The sequence below is a fragment of the Rutilus rutilus genome, assembly GCF_951802725.1.
Source record: "Rutilus rutilus genome assembly, chromosome: 12".
NCBI classification, from domain to species: Eukaryota; Metazoa; Chordata; class Actinopteri; order Cypriniformes; family Leuciscidae; genus Rutilus; species Rutilus rutilus.
In genome coordinates, this window is record NC_140217.1 from 12,659,429 (window position 1) to 12,684,014 (window position 24,586).

A 24,586-nucleotide genomic window follows, 5' to 3' on the forward strand; every position below is an offset into this window, starting at 1 on the left:
TTTCTTCAGTATAAGCACATCTGCATACTTTTCTCTGTTTCAACACAATAAAAGGCCCATGTTCCATTATATTATTCCAAACTCTCCGGTAATCATATAATGTGGCTCATGCTGTCTTTAGCAAATGAATTAGTCAACATTCATTCAATGTCTTGTCTTCACACACACAAAACAATGGTGGTGGATGGTAACAAAGTGTCTGGTAAGTTTCAGGGGAGTGGAGGAGGAATGTCACATGTGTGTCAGTGTCACAGAGTGTGGTCACATTTACTTGTCTGTACTATGCCTTTAAGAGCAAGGGGTCAGGTTTTGTCTAGTTAGCTTAGACAGTTAGTCCCTGCTGGGAGATGCCATAACTACATCATTATGTGTGCAAAGTCATCTTTCTCAGTTGATTACCACTGAAAACTAATCATAATTCTGCCATAAATAACATTTATGTAATGTTACAAAGCTCATACCAGTACTGAATGCTCAATTTTCATAGTAAAAGCATTACAAGAGTCTTTGGGATGAACTAAAAAGTTCTGCCTACCCTTGCTCCAGCTGTCACTTGAAAGCTGGTCATACTCGCCTGTCACCTCTACAGGGAGTCAGTGAAGTATAAAGGGCATGGAAGAAAAGATAGGGGGAGAAGAGAGAATGGAACGTGTTAGATCTTTAAATGACTTGAGCTCTAACATGCGCTACCCCGCCATCTAGTCAGCAAGGGGCCATGTGACGTGCTGGTAGATTGCTGGGAGAGAGGGTCACAATCCAAAAGAGGGAAGGAACACTCAATTACCCTCTCTTGTGTAAACAGACACTGGCACTGGACTAATACGACATGATCCTGAGAAGGCTTAAAGATTAAGCTGCAGTTAATGGAGATATTCAGAGGCAATGTGTTGAGGTAAAATGTTGGAAAAAAATTAATAATAATTTGTATAAAGATGTATGAGGTAAGGCAAAATTTTCCTTGTGATTTACTGTTCCACATTGTAATTAATATATATATATATATATTTTTTAATTTTGAGTATGTTTTACAAGAAAATACTATTTCAGTCTTTCTACTTTAAAATTGCATGTTAAATTCAATGTTACTTGTTGTTTCTTTGTAATTGATTGTGACATTTACTAGCAATTTCTGAGTGAATATTTTTACAAAAAAAAATTCGGTGCACATTGTGTACATGAAATCTATTTTATTTAATTTTGAAAAAAAAATCCTATTGCTAATTATTACTAAATAAATAGTAATAAATTCTAGACATATTTTGATGTTATGTACACATATTCATTTTGTGTTTATTTATACAAGGTTCTGTTTATTATGTAAGCTTGTTTCCGCCACAGAATAAAAATATAAAAAAGGTAATTGCAATTTTTTTATCTCACAAATCGGACTTTTTTGTGAGTTTACGTCTCGCACTTATGACTTTTTTTTCTCAGAATTGCATAATTTATAATATTTCGCAATTGTGAGTTATGAAATCAGATTTGTGAGAAATAAACTTGCAATTCTGAGAAAGTATCTTTCCCCCCCCCCAGAACTGGACTTTATAACTCGCAATTGTGAGGTCATATCTCGCAATTCTGAGATAAAAAGTCACAATTATCTTTTAAATTGTTTTATGGTGTGGTGGAAACAAGCTTTCATAGCTTTAGATATAATGCAAAAGAGAAATATTTTTTCTTTCTTTTTTTAATTGCTAAATTTTGAATTATTTTTGCAGATTACAGATTTCATCATGACAGCCTCTGAAAAATTGGAGAATATAATATCTAAATTCAATGGCCAAAAAAGGAGTTATCTCACTATAACAGGGTTAAAAACGTATTAACAGTATTGCTCAAGATAATAATCACAATGAGAAAAGCTGAATTGCTGAAGACAAACTCTAGCTCCATGATTTCCTCGAACCATGAAACACTCCCGGATCAGTACCCCGTCGAAGCTCCACCTGTATTCCTCCGAAAGCTGAAGTGGGCTGCTGTTGCGGGAGGTTGTGATGTCCGCCTGAGGGTGTCTGTGGGAGGCAACCCGAGACCGTCACTGCATTGGTACCATAATGATGACCCTCTGATAAATGATCATGAGGATTATGATGGCTTGTGGATACGAGATTGTAAACAAGCTGATGGAGGCCTCTACACCTGTGTGGCTGTTAATCACCTGGGTGAAGCTAGAACCAGCGCTGTTCTTGCTGTGCTGGACCTTGGAGAAGGTAAGATGTTTGCTGCAAGTATGTCCCTGAGAGTAAAAGCAGCACCTCCCAGAAACAACAAAGACTGATAATTGAGTTTCGGATTGAAGAGTCCTGAATTAGGGGAACTATAGTGGAACAATGTAAGCTTTCCCAATGCATAAAGTTTGTTTGAAGCCAGCTTGACTGATTGGCTATATGATCTGGGAGAGAGTTGTTTTGTCCTGACTCTCTTGGTATGATGCATTGCATAGACTGACTTTATTTCCTTCAGTGGTAATAAAGCCCTTAGACCTACTCTACCAGAAAGAAAGAAAATGTGCAAACATTGTACAACAGTCACTGGGGCGGTGAATGTGATTCCACCAAGTACAGTTTATGTCAAGTTTGGGCTTACAACCAGGGTTTGGTGCTTCTACATAAGTGTTATTCATCATTTCCCTCTGATTTTAGGGATAAGTTATGGGTAGGGTTAGGAGTAGGGATAGCGTTAGGACAAAATTTTCAGACAGGAATGTTGTTCCAGGATCAACAAAACACATTGATCCTGGAACATCCTGGAACATTGATCCTGGTCTTACTTGGAAAAATCACGGTGACCCACTGGGACAGTACCCTTATAGGGGACCTGTTATGCACCTTTTTATAAGATGCAACAGACCAAACTCTCAGGTGTCCTTTAGAATGTGTCTGTGAATTTCGGCTCAAAATACCCCATAGATAATTTATTATACCATGTTGTAAATGCCTATTTTTGAGTGGAAGGAAAAACACGCTCTTTTCGTGCATGTATCTTTAATTGCAAATGAGCTGTTGCTCCCCACCCCGCTTTCTAGAAGAGTGTGGAGCCTTTACAGCTCTTGCCTCAGAATACTCACGTGTGTGGTAGATATTTCCCTAAACCCTAAACTACATACCTGGGTCTCGTCTACAATCGACGTCCCCGAACGTCTACAGTCGACGTTTAGTCTATCTGTGTCTAGAGTTCCCAAGCAGTTCTCAGGGAATCTCTCCCAAGAACAAGCAAGGCCGGAGGATCTCAGACAAATTCCATTGAGAATCCCACCAGTAAACCCAGATACAACAGTTTTTATAGAATAAGGGGTTTGGGCGAAAATGACAAGAAACATTACATAATTTGATTGGTCCTTCATAGACAAACCATTCTGTTACTAGGTAGGAGCAAATTCTATTGTTCCATATCACAAGGTTTCAAACCTAGTCCTCTGTCTAGTTTCATTTCCCCTATTTGTTATTTATACACACACAACCTCAAAGTCACAAATTCTTTGAAATGGGAAACATACATCATTCAAAAACAAAGAAACTGCAAGAAAAACAAATGTTAGTTATGATTAATAAAAAAATCCATCACAGGTGACATTGTAGTTCTTCATCATTATAAAAGTGTATTATCTGCATACATTTTAAAGCCATATCAGTCTAAACTTCTTATATATGGTTTTCTGAGTGCACACACCCGAAGCACGTGCACAGAAAGCTGGATGTCAGATAGTGCGTCCTGTGATTAAACTAATTTCTCTTTCACGTTAATGCACAAAACTGTCAAATACACGCAATGTTATGTCAAAAACACACAAAGTTCACATAAACACAGTCGGTTATGTCTGTGAACATAAACAGCAGGGAAAGAAATCGAATGTGTATGTTAGATCTGTGTGGCAGCAGCGTAATATACAGTAAAATGTGAAAAAGTGAAAGTATAATATGTGAAATATACAGAACCTACTGCTTCATTTACTGTTAATAGTTATGCTAATTGGGCAGAGTCCATCAGCAGTTGTGGGTGGTGTCTAAGCATTTGTGAAGTCGCTTAAGCATTTGTGAAGTTGTGAAGGCTTGTACTGAGAGACTGCTTATTATAAATCGGGATTAAAAAAAGAGGAGTGGGTGGATTTTTACCATTATAGGGTGGTTGTGAACACACTCCCGTGTAATAGTAATTATTATTTTGCACATTTTTTTCTAAGAGTGTAAATATGATTATCCATAGACCTTAAAGTAGATCATTTTTTTGAATTATAGAGGTACACTGTGTAAACTTCAATGCTTCCAAACCAATTCAAGTCCCAGTTCTGTGAGTTATTGCTGTTCTCTATCTAAAATACACAAGAGCCACACCAACTACAACACAATATGACTGCAGGGTCATCAGCTGTCAAAACACTCAGCGTCTCTTACTCATTCTCTTTTAGGGACTGTGTGTATCTCGTCCTGTTCTCTTTTCTCCACAGTCTCTCTCTCGGTCTATCTCAGGGTATTTACAGCCTGGAATGTGCCAGAGATCCAGTTACAGATTTACTGTTACTCTGCTACACATCATCCTCAATTATAGATGTGGCTATGTTGGACTGCTGCCTGTGTTTTTATTTAGACCCACAATGATAACAAAGAGTTTAGGAATTACTTAGCATCATTTATCCAGTGATACATTTATTTCCCATTAAGTGAATGAAAGGTTGCTTAGTGAAAAACACAGTGGGATAATTATTGACTAATAAAATACATTTTGACTTTGTATGAAAACTAATAAAGGGGAGCACAGAATGTCTTAATGGCTGGGGAAGCACACCTGAAGCACAAGCAATGGAATTGAAAAAAAAAATATGAATATGGAGCTTTTTTGTTGTGATTTAGTTGTGAAATTCACATATAGAAAGATTAGCTATGATGAAGAGCTGTGCCAAAAACTGAATATGCCTTCATGATAATCTGGTGGTATTAGTGAAAGGCAGAGTGTGAGAGGGGTCCACTAAGGGTTCATTATACCACTCAAAATAGACCACTGGACTCTCCCAACAACATCAGTGCATTCTGACTTATAATCCAGTAAGAGAAACATACATGGACGAAAGGGTGACCTTTCCACACTTTTAGGGAGGAAAACATAAGCTTTACTTTTGTGGTCTAGGGATAAGTCAGGAATGACATCATTAGACTGGAGGACATGATAAGGCAAAAGCTGTTTGATCAGAGGGATGCTTCGAGTAGTGTGAGGAGGGGAACTGTTTGTTCTAGGAAGGAGAAAGAACAAGGTGAGTTTGGTTTGTGCAATTTAAATTCTGAATTCAGACCTATATCTTTGTGTGGCAGAGCCAACAGGTGAGTGCTATAAGTATACAGTTTGCTATGATTAGGTTTGTAAAATCAAAATATGTTGATCAAACTGACTTGACCACACTACATAAAATGGTTTTGGCATATTCAACATAATTACAATCTTTTTTTTATTATTATTATTATTTTATTTTTTTGTCTGATGATGGTGAAGGCTTATGAATATAAATTCAGTTATGCAATGTATTTATTTATGTATTTGGTGGTGTGGGTTGGGGTTCAGGGAGCACACAAAGCCTACACAGAGTCTTTGTCTGCCTCCCTATTTGATCCTGCCAGTAATAATATTCCACCCTGTGCATGGATAACTGCGGTAATTCCATTTACTGAATTTCCATGTCAAGACAGAAATGTAAACAATATCATTATGTCTAATGATCACAGAGCTTATTTTTTTTACATTAGCAATACATTATTTGACAGTGATTTGAAGGAGCAATACTTTCTTTTTTGGTCCATTCAATAACCGAGTGAACTTGTGACATTTAATTTGGTAACTTCATCCTTGCATCTGTCACTGTCAGTCCCAAAATTGTGTAGGTCAGTGGATAAATCCAAGAATCAAAAACGAATTATTAAAGTCCAGTTTTCTTCATTGTGCAGACATATTTCGATTTAAACAGGAAGTTTGGGTCAGACATATTAAAGGTTAGTTCATCCAAAAATGGAATTGTCATTTTTGTCGTTCCAAACCCGTAAGACCTTCGTTCATCTTCAGAACACAAATGAAGATATTTTTGATGAAATCCGAGAGCTTTCTGACCCTCCCCATAGACTACAACATTATCACCCTTTTCAAGGCCCAGATAGGTAGTAAAGACATCGTTAAAATAGTCCATGTGACTACAGTGGTTCAACCTTAATGTTATGATAAAAATAACAACGCTGTTCACGTTTCCGGGTTCTACCTCAGAACGCCAGCTCAGTATTGACATGCGTTGTGGTGCTCACGTGAACAGAGACTGACACGGACGAGAAGAAATGATTGAATAAAACGTTTTTTTGTTGTTGGTTTTTTTGGGCACAAATGTATTCTCATTGCTTCATAACATTAAGATTGAACCACTGTAGTCACATGGACTATTTTAATGATGTTGGTGTTGAGATGAACTGTTGCTTGAGTAGTTCGAACTACTGGGGCCAGTGCCCCTGTGACAACAAGCTTGGACCCCCTTGTGCCCCCCCTAAATGTGGAGTGTGAAATCATTTTTACAAAACTGTTTTTTGCTATCGTTGTTTTTCACATCTGTTATTAGACAGTGGCAACGCAGAACACAAATAACCCACACATTTTATAGAGGGACTGCTTAAAGCGGATCTGCAGGTTTTTTTCTATTCAGAAGTTGGTGGACGTTTTGCGCGAATATTATAGTTCAAGCAAAGAAGGAAATAGGTGAGTAAAGTTGTTAATATGTTGTATTTGTATTAAATGCATTACAGAAGTGTAACGTTAGATAAGCTAATCTTAACCTGGCCGTTTGTTAGTTTGTGGCAGTTTGAAAAAGGATCAAATATATGATCAACAAACTCATGGTGCTGAGTATTTTTACTTAATACAGGGATGCAAACAGCGCGCCTTTCGGCGCCTCCCGCTTTTTTCACGTCAGTTTGGGTGACTTGGGTCTGAGAGGGTCTGATTATAATTTCACAAAGTCATCTGAAGCCATTCCATAGCTTAATGTGAGGGACAGAAGTCTATTTACATCATTAAATTAAAGTTTACGGAAACTCGTTTTCCCTCCTCTGCGGCTGTCAATCATTCTCCATTCAGAATTCAAACAGTGCGCGCGCCTCGTCCGGTTACAGCAGGATGCACGGTAAAACTCTCTCCAATATGATATATTCACATTATAATGCTTGATCTGTAGATAAAAGGCTGTGGATTTGCATAAAAATGACTTTATTTTGTGTATTTGTATTTTATGTTTGTTGCTGTTTTAAACGACTCGCTACCGTGTGCCTGTTAGATCACACACATCACAAGGACTATGAATAGGCATCAAACACACAATAACTGGAATTTAACGCTTTGTGCGTTATCATGGTTTTGTGCACTGAAAGATTATTAAAAGCCTATATTTTTTATACCTAGCCTGCACAATACATTTAAAATAAGCATAATTTAATTGTATATTATTTTGTATATGCACTAAAGCTGGTGAAAGCCTATCTCAGGTCCACAATGTCAGATGACAGATTAAGAAATTTAGGTGTCCTAAGTATTGAGTCAAGGAGGGCAAAGGCCTTAAATCTAGATGAATTCGCTGATCTTTTTGCAAACCCCCCCCACAAAAATCGTAGAATACAGTTAATGTGACCGATACTGAATATGTAATGCAAATGTAAAAATATAATGGAAATGTAATTACAGTTACTGTGACTAATACTGATTATGTAATGCAAATGAAAAAATATAATGGAAATGCAAATACATTGTTGAATGATTGTAAACATGGTATTTTGCCTGTTAATGCCTGCAGTGCAGTGCAGAAAATGATATGACAACAATAAGGTCTAAATGTAACTGGCCCCTCTAACAGTAAAACTGGCCCCAGCTTGGCCCCTTTACTTTACTTGTACTTTATTGTACAATACATTTGATTTTGATGTCTACAACACACTCCAAAAAAGTTGGGACGGAGACACCACTTTGTCAAATCACCTTTTCTTTTAAGTACACTTTTAAATCATTTGGGAATTGATACTAATTGTAGTTTTGCAAGTGGAATTTTTACCCAATCTCGCCTGTTATAAGACATCTGGTCAACAGTCCGTGGTCGCCGTCGTCTGATTCATGGTGGGCCAAACATTTTCAATAAGAGACAGATCTAGTCTGCAGGCAGGCAGTCAGGCACATCCACTCTATGGTGTAGAGTGTCTACGAAATTACTCTGTTGTAGCATCTTGATGGCAGTTTATGTCTCTGTACAATCCATATGTTGTGGTCAGAATTATTGCCACCCCTTTGTGTGAGCGTGCAGTCTCGATTGTGCTCGAGCCGTGCGCTCTCTTGTTTGTGTGCCTTGTTTAAAGTTCAGACTGTGGTCCCAGCTAACAGGGAACATTCCCATAACTTTCACTAACGCTATGTAAAAGTTATGTAAATGTTAGTAAAAAACGTTCCTGAAATAATGTTTCTGGAACAGTCTTATAATGTTTATATAGGCTAATTAAAATACATTCTCGTAACGTTGAGAGAAAACGGTTTTAGAAAGTCCTTGTGATGTTATTTTAAACCAACCGTCTGCTAGCGGCCTCGCGTCACCCAGGTCAGATAAATCCCATCACATAGAGCCTCTTTCACCTAGCTATCATCATATAGAGACTGTGTCTGTTCCCCGATTTTGGAAATCCAAAAAATGTTTAAACCTATCTAAGGTTAAAAATTTAATTGATGTTCAACAAATAAAAAACAGCTATAATACAGATGAGCAAATGCTAAAGCTTGGGTTGCTGAATATTCGATCGCTTACTTCAAAAGCACTCATTGTTAATGATATGATTTCAGATAATAACCTAGATGTGCTGTGTTTGACAGAAACCTGGCTAAAACCAAGCGATTACATTACTTTAAATGAGTCCACCCCGCAAGACTACTGTTATAAACATGAACCTCGTCTTAAACGCAAAGGGGGTGGTGTTGCTGTAATTTATAGTAATATTTTCAAAACCACTAAGAAATCAAGTTTCGAATATAATTCTTTTGAAGTGTTAGTGCTTAATGTAAAAATATATAGTATAAATGATAAATCACGTTTGAGATTTGTGCTGGCTACTGTATACAGGCCACCAGGGCACCATACAGACTTTATCAAAGAATTTGCGGACTTTCTATCAGAGTTAGTATTGGCTGCAGATAAAGTACTAATTGTTGGTGATTTTAATATACACATCGATAATGAAAAAGATGCATTGGGTTTGGCATTTAAAGACATTGTAAACTCAATTGGAGTTAGACAACACGTGTCAGGACCTACTCATCGTCGTAATCATACCCTAGATCTAATATTATCACATGGAATAGATGTTGATGCCGTTGAAATTCTGCAGCAGAGCGATGACATCTCAGATCATTATCTAGTCTCGTGTAAATTACGTTTAGCCAAGGATGCAAAGCCGACTCCGTGTTACAAATATGTTAGACCTATCACTTCTGCTACTAAAGATTGCTTTATTAATAATCTTCCTGATCAGTTTCATCATTTTAGCATCCCGGATAGCTTAGAAAAACTTGATATTGCAACAGAAACTTTTAACTCTCTCTTTTCCAGCACTTTAGACACTGTTGCTCCTTTGCGCTTAAAGAAGATTAAAGAAAATAATCCAACGCCGTGGTACAACGAGCACACTCGGGCCCTTAAGAGAGCAGCCAGAAAAATGGAGCGCAACTGGAAGAAAACAAAATTAGAGGTATTTCGCATTTCATGGAAAGAGAGCTCGATTGCTTACAGAGAGGCTTTAAAAGCTGCTAGATCTGCTTATTTTTCAAACCTATTAGAAGAAAATAAACATAATCCTAGGTATTTATTTGAAACAGTGGCTAAACTAACGAAAAAGAAAGCTTCAAACACAGAAGGTTCCAAGCAGCACAGCAGTAATGACTTTATGAACTTCTTCACTTATAAGATTGATAATATCAGGGATAAAATTATAACTATGCAACCGTCTACTACATTATCGCATCAGGCAGTGCATTGTAGTCTCCCTGAGGAAAAATTTGATTCATTCATTGCTATAGGAGAGGAAGAATTTACTAAACTCGTTAAATCATCTAAATCTACAACATGTATGTTAGACCCTATACCGACTAAGCTAATGAAAGAGATGCTTCCAGAGGTCATAGATCCTCTTCTTAATATCATTAATTCATCTTTGTCTCTAGGATACGTACCAAAAAACTTTAAGCTGGCTATGATTAAACCGCTTGTTAAAAAAATGCAACTTGATCCTTCAGAATTAGTCAATTACAGGCCGATCTCGAATCTACCTTTTCTGTCAAAGATACTAGAAAAGGCAGTATCTTCACAGCTATGTTCCTTTCTAGAAAGAAATTATATCTGCGAGGATTTTCAGTCCGGATTTAGACCATACCATAGTACTGAGACTGCTCTCGTTAGAGTAACAAATGATTTGCTCTTATCATCCGATCGTGGTTGTGTCTCTCTATTAGTGTTACTCGATCTTAGTGCTGCGTTTGACACCATTGACCACAACATTCTTTTAAATAGACTAGAAAACTATGTTGGCATTAGTGGAATTGCACTAGCATGGTTTAAATCATACTTATCTGACCGTTATCAGTTTGTAGCAGTAAATGAAGAGATGTCTTATCGATCACAAGTTCAGTATGGCGTACCACAGGGCTCAGTACTAGGACCGCTGCTGTTCACTCTGTACATGCTACCATTAGGAGATATCATTAGGAAACATGGAATTAGCTTCCACTGTTATGCCGACGATACTCAGCTCTATATTTCTTCAAAACCTAACGAAACTTACCAATTCACTAAATTAACAGAATGCATAGCTGATATAAAAAATTGGATGACTCGTAATTTCCTACTTCTAAATTCTGAAAAAACAGAGATTCTAATTATTGGACAAAAAACTTCCTCACGTAATAACCTAGAATACTGTCTAACACTTGATGGCTGCTCTGTTAAGTCTTCGTCGTCGGTTAGGAACCTGGGTGTGCTCTTTGATACTAATCTTTCATTTGAAAGTCACGTGTCTAGTATCTGTAAAACCGCATTTTTCCATCTTAAAAATATATCTAAATTACGTCATATGCTCTCATTGACAAATGCGGAACAATTAGTCCATGCGTTCATGACCTCAAGGCTAGATTATTGTAATGCTCTACTGGGTGGTTGCCCTGCACGCTTAATAAACAAACTACAGCTAGTTCAAAATGCAGCAGCTCGAGTTCTTACCAGAACCAGGAAGTATGACCATATTAGCCCGGTTCTGTCAAAACTGCACTGGCTCCCTATTAAACATCGCATCAATTTTAAAATATTGCTGATTACTTACAAAGCACTAAATGGTTTAGCTCCGCAGTACTTGAGCGAGCTCTTAACGCATTATACTCCTTCACGTCTATTGCGATCTCAAAATTCCGGCCAGTTGATAATACCTAGAATATCTAAATCGACTGCTGGCGGTAGATCCTTTTCCTATTTAGCACCAAAACTTTGGAACAGCCTTCCTACCATTGTCCAGGAAGCAGACACACTCTGTCAGTTCAAATCTAGATTAAAGACACATCTCTTTGACATAGCGTTCACATAATACATTATAGACTTCTACAATTCAATATTAGGCTGCATAGATTAGGTCAGCTGGAACCGGGAACACTTCCCATAAATCCTGATGTACTTGTTACATCATGAGAAGAATGGCATCTACGTTAATTTTAGTGTCTTTGTTTATCCCAAGGTTTTCCCGCAGCCTGCCGGATCCAGGCCGTTTCCAGATCTGATGAAGGACCTTCGCCTGATGAAGGACCTTTGCCTTCGACCTTCAAACGCACATAACTATAGAACCCGTTCTTAATGCGCATCTGAACGCCATCAGCGTTTCTCACAGGTTCGCGTTTAAAGTCTGTGTAGAGAGAATGGTGTCGTCTTGGCGGCCCTAATTTAAAAACAAATGATCGTTGCGACGGAAGCGAATCAATCAAAACTAACTTTAGCTGGAAAATAACTTTATTAAAGAACCGCTATAAAGCCAAAACAATCTTACGTTAAATTATACATTTATCTCTGTAAAGCTGCTTTGAGACAATCTACATTGTTAAAAGCGCTATATAAATGAAAATGACTTGACTTGACTTGACTTATTTGTTCTTGACTGATGTTCTCATAATGTTGAGTGAAAACGTTCTTATTGACTGATGTTCTCATAATGTTGAGAGAATTTTTTTTTTTTTATATATGTTTTTTTTTGTTTTTCGAGTCCCGGCTGAGCCAGGAGTTAGCAGGTTCCCTTTCAGTCAGTCACTACGAGTTATGTCAGAGACTGATGAATGGGGTTTTCGCTAAAGAGCCCTATCACCTTCGAGTTATTAGAAAACGAGCCAATGGTATGAAAATACCATGGGTCTGTGAAATTTGCATCGCAAACTCTGCCCCACCGTGTGGCTATAAAAGGAGCTGCGAGTGCAATCTCGCATTATGTTTCTGCTTCGGGGGCCGAAGTGTGTATGTGGTTCTCTTTCGCCTTCTTCTAGCAAAAAAGACAGACGAGCACTCTTCAGTCGGTGTTGGTGTGACGGCGCATTTCAGCGGATTCACGATCCTGCTGCTGGTCTGTGCAGTGGCTTGCACTCGGCTCGAGTTTCTCCCCTGGGCGCTTCAGCACTGCTGAAAGAGTTTTTTTTTTTTTTTTCTAAAAGAGCTGCACGGGTACGTCTTTTTAAAGATGTCTCGCCCATGTGTTTCTGGATGGGGGGCGCTTGGTCCATCCGCCTGACGGTCACAAGCGCTGCCTAGCGTATATGGGCTTTAATCACACTCAGGCAGCGTGCGTGGATGAGTCATGTTCTCATTGCGGAAACATGCCCATCGCGGTGTTAAGATCAAGACTCAATGACCTCCGTGGACGTAGAGTCCCCTCTGCCACACTCCAATTTATCTCCTCCTCGAGGAGCAAGCTGTGGAGCTTCCGGATGAGCCTGGTTCCTTTCGGGCACCCAGTGTTTAATTCGGGGCACCGGGGGATGACCCCCCCCCCCCCTGCCAATAAGCCTGCCAAACACCAGGCTAAGCGGTGCTCCTGAGATGGGCAGCTCGGAGCAAGCGCACAGTTCTTCCCAGGAGCTGGTAGCAGGATCACTCCTTCCCCCGGTGGAGGACTGGGAAATAATATTTTGTTCTCCTTCCCCCGCTGCTGGCCTCACAGTCGGCGGCACCCTAAAATTGTTAAAGAAAGAACTGGCTCCCCTTCCTCCGAACCCCAAGAGGCCGCGGATGGCAGTGTGCGATGGTATGCCTTACCACTCTAGTCCCCCTCTGTCGCCAGACCCCTGTCAGAGCAGGCCACAGCGGAACGCTCATCCTTCCCTAGTCTCCTCTGCAAGGATGCGGAACTTGACCACACCCCCACACCAGGACACTACACCTCCCATTTCTGGGCCGGTCGCTGCCCCATCGTGGGTACGCCTGTGGTTCCAATGACCCCACTGGTTCAGTTTTTGGGAGCCTGGCTAGAGCTTCCCAATCTGTCCCGCTGGCTTGCGTGAACAATCAGGCTCGGCTATGCGATTCAGTTCTTACGGTCTCCTCCCGGCTTCTGGGGAGTCCGCTATACCATAGTGGGTGGCAATGCCCCTGTCATGCGTGCAAAGGGTGCGATCGAGACCATCCCTCCAGCTGAGATGAAGTCTGGCTTCTACAGCCCCTACTTCATTGTACCCAAGAAGAGTGGTGGGTTACGACCAATCCTGGACCTGCACGTCTTGAACCGAACCCTTCACAGGCTTCCATTCAAGATGTTGACAGCCAAATGCATGTTCGAATGCGTTCGTCCATTGCATTGGTTTGCAGCGATCGACCTGAAGGACGCGTACTTTCATGTCTCCATTCTTCCTCGACACAGACTGTTTCTATGGTTTGTTTTCAAGGGGCAGGCAGATCAGTATACGGTACTCCCATTCGTGTTAGCCCTGTCTGTTAGCCCCCTCCCTGGCCAATTCCTCTGAAGAAGGACCTCCTTTCTCAGAGACGGGGCACCCTCTGGCACCCGCGTCCCGATCTCTGGAACCTGCACGTGTGGGTCCTGGACGGGATGCGAAAGGTTTGAGTACTCTACCACCTCAGGTGGTGGCTACCATCACTTAAGCTAGAGCCTTGTCCACGAGACACGTCTATGCACTGAAGTGGAACCTCTTAGTCACCTGGTGTTCTTCTCGCCAAGAAGATCCCAGAAAATGCTCGATCAGGTCTGTGCTCTCCTTCCTCCAAGAAGGATTGGAATGAAGGCTGTCTCCTTCCATCCTGAAGGTTTATGTGGCTGTGATCTCTGCGGACCACAACCTTGTGGAGTCTAAGACGGTAGGACAGCATGACCTGGTCATCAGGTTCCTTAGGTGGGCCAGGAGGTTAAATCCTCCCTGCCCCCCTCATATGCCCTCTTGGGACCTCACAGTGGTTCTATCAGTTGAGCTTAAGTACCACTCTATGAAGATGGCGCTCCTGGTTGCTTTGGCCTCCATCAAGAAGGTACGGGACCTGCAGGCATTTTCGGTCGACGAAGCGTGCCTGGAATTCGGGGCGGCTAACTCTCACGTCATCTTGAGACCCGGCCTGGATATGTGCCCAAGGTTCCCACCACTCCTTTCGGGGATCAGGTGGTGAACCTGCAAGCACTGCCCTCGGAGGAGGCAGACCCAGCCTTGGCACTGCTCTGTTCAGTACGCGCCCTTCGTGCTTACGTAGACAGAATGCAGTGTTTCAGGACCTTAGACCAGCTCTTTGTCTGTTTTGGTGGGAAGCTGAAGGGAAAAGCTCTCTCCAAGAAGAGGCTGTCTCACTGGATAGTGGACATTGATTTCTCCTAATTAACTTACTGTCATTAACACGCAAAATTGGAGCCGCTTCCTGCACTGGGCTGAATATGGCCAAAACTCTCTCTAACAACCATGTCACGCCTCCGCCCAAACTGTCAGCCTCCTTTCACTTTCTGCTCTCTTTTCCCGGCCTATATACCACAAACGGCTGTTCATTTTTAACTTGCTCATTAAGAACACTTCAAATACCCACCCCATTCTTGCCTCTGTTTTCTAGTCTTGCAAACAGGACTCTCCAGCTGCACTACCCTTCCGCAGTGTTCTCCTTATGACTCCATTGTTGATCCTCTTCATCTTAATTGTGAGACATATCCTTATCATTGATTTACCTGCATTACCATTGTACCATTTTCTACATGTCTACTGTATGTCAGTTTGCTCTATATGTTCTGCTTACTCATGTGTTCAGTAAATCTCCCGGCACCTGGGTTCACACAGCCGTCTGGCTCAGTCTGCTTGTTACAACTTCACTGAAAAAATAATAACATATAGCAAAATAATTTAAATTTAAAGCTACAGAATTAATTTGCAATATAAACTACAAATATGAATTAACTGCAGTTGCAAACTAAATAGGAAATAATAAGGCCATTGCTTCAATGTATGAATTGTTCTGTCTTGAGGTATACTTAGGTGAGAAAATAATTGATCAACAACATTATTCTTGTATATCTGGTTTTACTGATTCATGTGTGCCAGTTGAAGATTGAATATCATTCTCCATGCTTAACACTAAATTTTTTTTATGTATAGAAAAAAAAAAAAAGTCTGCTAAATAAATATAGCAAAGAGGTCATTGTAGCAAGAGAAGTGAAAGCTAATTCTCTGTGTCAGCTTTCCTCCTTTCTCATTCCAGCAGCAGCATCATCGACATGGGAGTAGTGTGACGTAATCACTGCCAGACAGAATATATAATTGATGCTTTGTGCTGAGACCAATAGTCTCTCTCTTCACACCAGCACCAGAGACAAAGGAAGAGATGAGAGAGAAAGAGAGAGTGCACGCTAAGGCTGCTGAAAATGTTTTGCTTTGATTGCACTGAGATCTGCCTGTGTTATTGGCTGCTGCTTGTTCTTTGTTTCTCCCTTCAGTCTCTCTCCTCTACCACTCCCCTATTTATATCTTTATCTCCAAAGGGGACTGGGAGAATGCAAGTGGGTATCTGTTAAAGACAGTTTTCTCATCCCTTCTGTTGTGACTAGGACCGATCTGACCTCCACCTCCTGCTGTGCCTTGGAATATCCTGTCACTTGGATTTCTGTTTGTCATTCAAGAGCTTCTGGGGGATCCAATAGAGCTTGGATGTTGTTGTTTACTTGAGGAATTTGTTTATCTTCATTTGTCACATGAGGATCATGATTGGATGTTTGTACTATTTTTAGTGCTTTTTGCATAATTGTGGATTCTGGTACATTCTTCCTGAGGTAAAAGCTCTGGGAAGGACATACAGTAATTGAGACTATTAGGAGTGTACACAGGAGTCAGAAATAACCAAGAGTCAGATTAGAAATAGACAGTGATATTCTCTGCAGAAACACTGACAGGTGATTCTGTTGTTTAGTCTGAAAGGGAGATTAAGTTCATCTGAGGCCATGAAGAAAATCTGGTCAAAGAAAAGATTCCAGGTGAGTCGAAGCATTCTATCCAGAGTAATACACTTCAGAAACTATACAAATTGACTTTTTGAGATTTTTCTTACATTTGGCAAATCAAACTCATAATGTAGCAATGTAAAATAAGTTGTATAGGTCTGTTATAGTTCCTTTTTTATGTACAGCCAGTACAATGACTTTAAAACAACAGAACTGATGGCACAGAGAACATTGTTGTTGTTGTTTTTTCATGTCAGACCTTTTTTTTAGTTATTTGCCTTTATTATGAATAATAAACAATGTCTTAGGCACTGAAAAGACTATGCCCATAGGAACATCCTAGTTGCCTTGGTAGCAACGTAGGAGTGCATTTGAAAAGCTGCAAGCCAGCATGAGAATTGACAAAGGAGGAAAAAAGCATATAGGAATTCTGTTTAATATACTATAGTTATCAGCCCTGTGTCATCATCACATATTTATGTAGGCTATGTACTGTTGAATGAAAGCCAAATTAATTACACCACTGGCATAACCCTCTAGATGCAACAAGCAGGCTAAGAAAAAAATCTTTACTAATTAGCACTTCTCAAAATTAACAGACAGCCTTTTGTTTATTTTATTTTTTGTCTTTCCAGAGAGCTGGGCATTCTAGCTGGACGTTTGGGAGATTCACTCATGGTGTGTTTTGCTTACGAGAAAACTGTAGAAAGTCCAAAATCACAAGCTTTTTTGTAACAAATGTAACAATTAAAGGGTGCGCACAATCTTGCCGTAGATGGTTTAACAGGCTTTAAAATAGCTGCCAAGACAATATTTCTGTAGGTAAATTTTTATATCACAAATTGTTGCGTGTCCCTATAAGTAATTGACTGCAACACAGAGTAAGGCTGAACGATTATACAATTTAGAAATTTACCCTGTGTGTGTGTGTGTGTGTGTGTGTGTGTGTGTGTGTGTGTGTGTGTGTGTGTGTGTGTGTGTGTGTGTGTGTGTGTGTGTGTGTGTGTGAGCGCATGTGTGTTATGTTTATGCTCCCACACAAGTACATGTCTGCAGACATTGGTTTCTATAGTAACAGTCTTCTCTTGTCCACCTCTGCTTGCTGCCGTTATGGAAGTGAAGTTTTTCGCTTGTGTAGGAAGCAAAGCAATGGTAATTGTTGTTATACATTTCTAAAATCCTCATCTTTCATTACTGGGCTCTTGGATTGGTTTGGGATTGCAGCTATGCAATATTATACACAGAACTGTAAAATATACTGTAGGTTTTCATTTGGAGCTCTAATTTCAGTTTGATTTATATCATTAAACTGAAATTCTACATTATTTATTTTGCAAAAAGTAAAGCTTGCTCTGCAGAATGATCTCTTTCTTTCTTTCTTTCTTTCTTTCTTTCTTTCTTTCTTTCTTTCTTTCTTTCTTTCTTTCTTTCTTTCTTTCTTTCTTTCTTTCTTTCTTTCTTTCTTTCTTTCTTTCCTAGAATTCCTAGAATTTCAACCTAGATATTGTATAAGACTTCCACATTATACATTCGAGTCACAGCACAACTTCAATACCACAAACTTTCAAATACATTTCAAAGATTTCTTGCAGCTACACTCTCAGAAAAAAAGGTGCAAAACCTGTCACTGTGGTGGTACCTTTTGTCACTGAGGTGGTGTATTTTCAAAAGGCACACCTTTGTACCTAAAGAGTGCATATTAGTCCCTCAAAGGTACATATTGGTACCGAAAGTGTACATATTAGTACCTAAATGGTACATATTAGAACCCCTTTGAAGGGTACTGTCCCAGTGACAGCTTTTGTACCTTTTTTTCTGAGAGTGTAGTCCATTATGAAAGCATCTGTGCTACTGTATGTATGTTTTGTTTGTAAAAATTCCCATTTCAACATGCCTCACCCATTCCTGTAGACTCAAACAGTACAGAAGATGAAAGTGCAGAGCCTCAGGTCTCCATGGAGATAAAGGAACAGTTCATGCCTCCTCAGAGGGAAGCAATCAACAGTCAACCGACTGGTAAGAACATACTGAGTGATTTTTTTCTCTTCAGCAATATTCAGTTTGTAGCATCAATTTCCACATTTGGCCACAATCATAACAAGGTGTTTTAACAATTACTATATTCTAACAATAGGGATGCCGTTTCAGATTCATTTACTACATGAACAACTAAAATTGTGATGGGTAAACCATGGAAGCTTGTTTCCGTCACGGAATAAAAAAAAATATATATATATATATATATATATATATATAATTGTGACCTTTTATTTCAAAATTTATATGAACTTATATGAATATTATCTGACTTTTTCTCATTTGTGAATTATGTCAGAATTGCATGATGTAAATTCGCAATTCTGACTTTTTTTCTCACAATTGCTAGTTTAGCTATATCTCGCCATTCAGACTTATTTTCTCAGAATTATGAGATATAAACTCGCAATTGTGAGTTATAAAGTCCAGTTCTGAGGAAAAAAATACTGTTTATATCTCACAATTCTGATTTTATAACACGCAATTGTGTTTTATAAAATCAGAACTGCGAGATGTAAAGTCAGAATTGCGAGAGATAAAGCAATTGCGACTTTATTTCATGCGATTCTGGGGGAAAAAAAGTAAGAATTAATTTTTTAATTTTTATTCCATGGCAGAAACAAGCTTCCAAAGTAAAGCTTGCAACAAACTTGCAATTGTGAGAAAACAGACATAATTGTGAATAAATATTCGCAATTTCCTTTTTTAATTTGTATTCCATGGTAGAAACAAGCTTCCAAAGTAAAGCTTAGAATTCATAAATGTTTTTGAATTAATCAATTCATCTATTTAACCTATTGATAAAAAAATAAATAATAATATTATTATAATATAACATGTAATTATGTATTTTCAGGCAGGGGGAGAGCAATGCTTTCCCAAATCCCAAGTGATGGTCTAGTAGTGGAGAGGGAAATGCGAACCTTGGGCTCTAGAGCTCCTGGTCTTGAGGATCCCTTGTCACCTGGAAGGCAAGCAAATGCTGGGTGTGTTGAGAGCCCTCCGGTCAGACACCTGGGGATTGAAGCTCTTGTGCGGGCCTCACAAATCAGTGTGTACTACATTGCAGTGGGGTCAGAGGAGAGTATGTCTTTAGCCAGTGACTACTTTGGCAGTGTTTTGAGCCTCTATCGAAGAAGGACCTTTTCCATTTACAGTGTTCAAGAATGAGTGCTGGCATGCTGGATATGAAAAGGCACAAAATAACTTAAATTAGGGGGTTACAATTATTATAATTTTTTTTTATTTAGGTTACAACGAGTCTAAAGGAACATTTTCAAAATAATTTCCATTACATTATTTTTCATTTATTGCAGCCATTTATTTATGTTTTCATGATTTCCACTTTCCTCAGACTCCACTTGCATCATGTTTTGATATGCTGTGAAAATGTTTGCCATGGCTTTTTTGTACAAACCTTTTTGCATGCCTTTGTTTTATTTTGGATTTATTCATCTTCCACAATGTTTTACATGTTTCAACATGTTTTTCTGTGTGCATGCTGTGTTTGACCATTTAGATTTTTTTCACTTTGCCATTTTATTATTTTTACTTTCCGTCATAACACAACATTTTCCACAATTACCCTCATTTCAGGGGCCAATTGGACTTTAAAACAAGGGAAGCTTCTTTATTTGTCCAAACCCAGCCATTCCAAAAAGCTCAAAGCCCCATTACCTTATGTGGTGTAGATCGAACAACTGCCCACAATGGCACCAAAACAGCCATGAATGGATCTGAACTCCCTGTTAAGATATCGAAAATCTCCGCTTCATCTCAAAGCAGTGGTTCCCAAGAAGCATCCTCTATCCAAACTCCCAAAGTGACACAGCCAAGTTCCAAAATATTAGACAAAGTGAGAGCTTTTGAAGAACAAAGACACAGCAGTAACATTCCAATGGTGTCTTCATCAAGACTTTCACGGGGTTTCAATCAAACATCATTCTGCAGTTCTGAGGATGGAAGGAGTAAAGCAGGGAAGCCCCAAGACAACATCAAGAGTGATGTAGCACTTAAGAGGTCTTTCTTCAAGCAGAAAGCATCCTCTCTGGAGGAACAGTCAACCTATGTAGAGAAAGGTTTTCAGAGTAAACTCTCAGAAGAGCTTCACCGAATAAAGAAACTTGTCAGAAAGTCCAACATCAAGAAAGCCTTTTCAATGGATCAGCTCACCCAGATTGACAAACAGTCTACTGGAAACATCGAGCCAGTTCAAGCCCAGATAATTCAGAAGGTGGAAGATACAAGAGAGAAAAAATATACTAATTCAAATCATTTACCAGAGGCAAAAAAACAATGCTCAGCCTTGCCAAATGAAGCATCATCAGAACTACCGAAAAAGAAAGTGCCAGAGGACTCAACACAACATGAATGGAAAGCACCCCCGGATATTACAGAAAACCAGTGCAGGATTAATTCTAACCCCAGGCGATTGTTAGACAGAAAAGCCATCAATGAAAAGGTTGCTTTCAGTAAAATACCAGGACAGTGTTCACCAAGGGTACCAAGGATAAATGTATCCTGCAAATTGCCAAAGTCACCTGTAGAAAAACCACCTTCCCAACCCATAATGCAAGTGGGTTTGTTGCAAGCACCCCTAAAACCTCCAAGGTTGTTTGGTTCAGTTTCCACGCTCCCAAAATCATTTAAGGAGAGAGAGGAGAAAAAAGACCCATCACTTGCACCTAAAGTAACCATACCTACTATTGTGGTTGAAAATAAGCCTGTGGATGAAGAGGCAGATAAAGCAGAGTTTGGTCAAAAGGAAGCTAACAAAAATGAAAGAAAAACAGCCAGAAAAAACAAAGGTAAAACTTCTTCCAGAAACATTAAGTTAACCAGGTGCAGTTGGTTAAAATATAGCGTGTAAATGCTGTTAAATGTCAAGCATTGCAGTTAACTGGATGAACGTTCATAAATAAATCTGATTAAAGGAAATGTTTAAAGGAATATTCTGGGTTCAATATAGGTTTAGCTCAATCAACATAATTTGTGGCATAATGTTGTTTACCACAAAAAATAACTTTGGCTTGTCCCTTATTTTCTTTAAAAAAAAAGTTAAAGAAAAGTAAACATTTAGGTTATGCTGAAGTGCTTACAATGTAAACCGAATGGGGACCATTTTTAGAGGATTTAACTGCAGACGTGTGCAACTTGTAATTTTATAAAGGCATTCAGATTACTTCTTGTTAAAAGTTGTTTGTGATTTGTGCTGTTAATCTGTATAAATCACTGTTAGAGCCGGTTTAAGGTTTTAACTATATGTTGTCAAGGCTAGTTGTAAAATTCGATATAGTTTTCCACAGAAAAGGTAAGTGAGCAAATTTTCCACAATAAAATCATGTTAACATATTATTTATGTATTGTGGCTATATTGTTGAAACATTGAGTATTTTAATGATTATTAATTGGTACCATTTATTTCCATTGTAAATGGCTTTAATTTAGTTTTTTTTTTTTTGTTGTTTTTTTAAGAAAAGGAGGGACTGATGGAAATTATTTTTTGTGGTAATAAACATGCCGCCAAATGCTGGGTAATGATCTTAACTTGAACTGAATGCGGAATATTCCTATAAAGCTCAAAGATCAGACACATCCTATTTTACTGCATTGCAGGAACAGAATAAAATTGTGTTTTGAGCATAATGTTTAAATTTAGATCACTACAGTAATTTGTAACCAGAGACAGATGACTAGACATTGTGAGGTTGTAATGACTTCATGATAGGTTACCTTATCATCACTAGATCTTTGAGTAATAACTGTTGCCCGATCCTCCCAGAAGACCCACCAGATGACTTCTGTATGTCTGTGGAGGAGAACCCCGCAGAGGCCCCCATATCGGAACTTAATTGTAAGGATGTTATGGGAGCTCCTGGATCAGAGGTGATGCTTCAGAGCATCATCAAGGGAAACCCTGGCCCCAGAGGTAAGATATCTCAGACCTAAGCTACAGTATTATTTAAATGCTAATCATCTGGGTCTTTAAAATTATCTTATGATCTCTTTGCATCAACATCTTCGTGATCTTCTCATTTAGGACTAATACCATAACAAGTTACAGTGGAGACACTCAGTAATTAAATCATATAACTATGACTAATAACATAAATAATCATTTAAATGAGCACCCACCAAATGATAATCACCCATTTCGGGTAATGCTGTCAACTTACTAGCCAATTTGTTGAGTTATGATTCATAGATTAAATATGAATCTATAATTAGACAAACCATCTCTACGAAATAGACAACATCAGTGGCTTGTAAAACCCCTAGAGGAAAGTTAATTTAAAAGCTCTGCATATTCAGCAATTCTTCAATTTATAAGCCATGATGTAAATACTATTTTGTGCAGCATCTGCACAGATCTGTCTAACATTAGCATGATCATCACTAAGCAACAAATGACTCACATGCTGTTTGATTTGTGTCATATGAGAAGAGTTTCATTATAAGTAAAAATATACAGGCCTATATACAATATAGGCAGTGCCATTCAAAGATTTAAAAACACCCAAGGTAAAAAAGGGTTTTGGACAATATCAGCATAAATTCTTATCTTTATCTTTATCAAAACAATTCATAAAAAACAATCTTGAACACCCTTATGCAATAAATAAATAAAACAAATAAACAAAATAAAAAGAAGCTTATTCAAGTGTGCTATACCTTCAGTCCACTTTTTAATGTTCTTCTCCGAAATATACTTTATGTACTTCTCAGAAATATACTTAAAACTGCAATTAAGTATACTTGACTCATACTGACAGAGATATGTTTGGCCTATAATTGTACGCAATCTTTTGATCGAGTATTAAGTATTCTAAGTATAGGTCTACTTGGCTTGTAGTTGTGCTTACTCTTTTGTTTGAGTAGCCTATTAAATAGGGGAGAGCGGGGCACAACCTAACACTTTTTGACTTTCTCAGTTTGTGTATATCCACTTAGGGTTCAGAGTATTTATTTTTCCCCATATTAATTTCACACATGTCTAGTACAATTATGTGGTTTTGTTTCATTAAGACAGTGTATACTTTTTTCTTTATTTACCCCGAAAGAATGGAAGTGGAATGTGACAACATGCCCCATTTGTGGGGTACATTTGTAACATTTGAGGGGCATATTGTAACATGGCCATTTGACAGCTTAAAATGTTATCTGATGTCTTGTGCCCCGCTCACCCCTACTTTTTTCACATAGTTTTACATACTTTCTTAATACATACATACTGATAAACTTATATTGTTTGAAAATACTTTTTTCGATTGTGGCTTTTTTAGTTAAAATTACCCACATTCAAGTGTTGATAAACAAAGGATGAATGTAGGATGAAATAAAAAAATAAAATAAATGGAAAGAGTTAAAGTACAGTTTAAGTTATTTCAACTAGCCTATAAAAAAAAAAAAAAAAACTAAATAGGAACATAGTAGTATACTAAAAGTGCAAAAATAAAATATAAATAGTAAACTTTAAGTATGATGGTATGTTCACTTGTTGTTCACCAAAACTTACAAGTATACTTGCAGTATAAAACTACTAAACTAGTAGTTCTGTCATGACAACTCTCGGGAGACTGGTATGGTAATAGAGATTGGCATGGTAATGATAATGCATATGACAATGTTATTGTATTTGGTCTTGGCGGAATAGATCTGCTACGCTGCTGCAGAGCAAGTACCGAGACTTGCTACTGCCAATACATTCACAGACATTGCTGTGAGCATGCAATACATGCTGCTGCTGCTGCACATTTAAAGGTTGTATCAGCGATTTCAGGCCCAAAAAAGGCCCAAACCTAAATTATCACATTCACCTAATCTTTCCTATCGATCCACTAGCTGCCCGCCCCATAAGCAAGCCGTCAAAAAAAACCGCGTCTCTGTAGGCAGCCTAGGCTCTGAGATCTGCACACAGATGTGTTGTGAGGTTTTGCGCTCGTGCACCGCTGCACGCGAAGTCGGAGCTGAAGAAGAAGCCAGCGTCTATCAACGAACAAGAGAAATTGAACATGGCTGAGTCAATCCCCAAGAGGAGGAGGAGGATTAGGGTGAGGGAATAC

At 38.8% G+C, this 24,586-nt stretch overlaps 1 protein-coding gene across 1 annotated transcript in view; it reads left to right on the forward strand.

Annotated features, from left to right (window-relative positions):
- The first annotated feature begins 551 nt into the window (after positions 1 to 551).
- The window catches only part of spega (striated muscle enriched protein kinase a), a 91,856-nt gene continuing 67,821 nt past the window's right edge, over positions 552 to 24,586 (forward strand). Inside the window, exons 1-6 of the mRNA XM_084426701.1 lie at positions 552 to 892; positions 1,719 to 2,210; positions 18,399 to 18,503; positions 19,381 to 19,495; positions 20,121 to 21,331; positions 22,306 to 22,452. Coding sequence (XP_084282827.1) covers positions 1,853 to 2,210; positions 18,399 to 18,503; positions 19,381 to 19,495; positions 20,121 to 21,331; positions 22,306 to 22,452 — 1,936 coding nt within the window. The 5' untranslated portion in view covers positions 552 to 892; positions 1,719 to 1,852. The remainder of the gene's footprint in view (positions 893 to 1,718; positions 2,211 to 18,398; positions 18,504 to 19,380; positions 19,496 to 20,120; positions 21,332 to 22,305; positions 22,453 to 24,586) is intronic.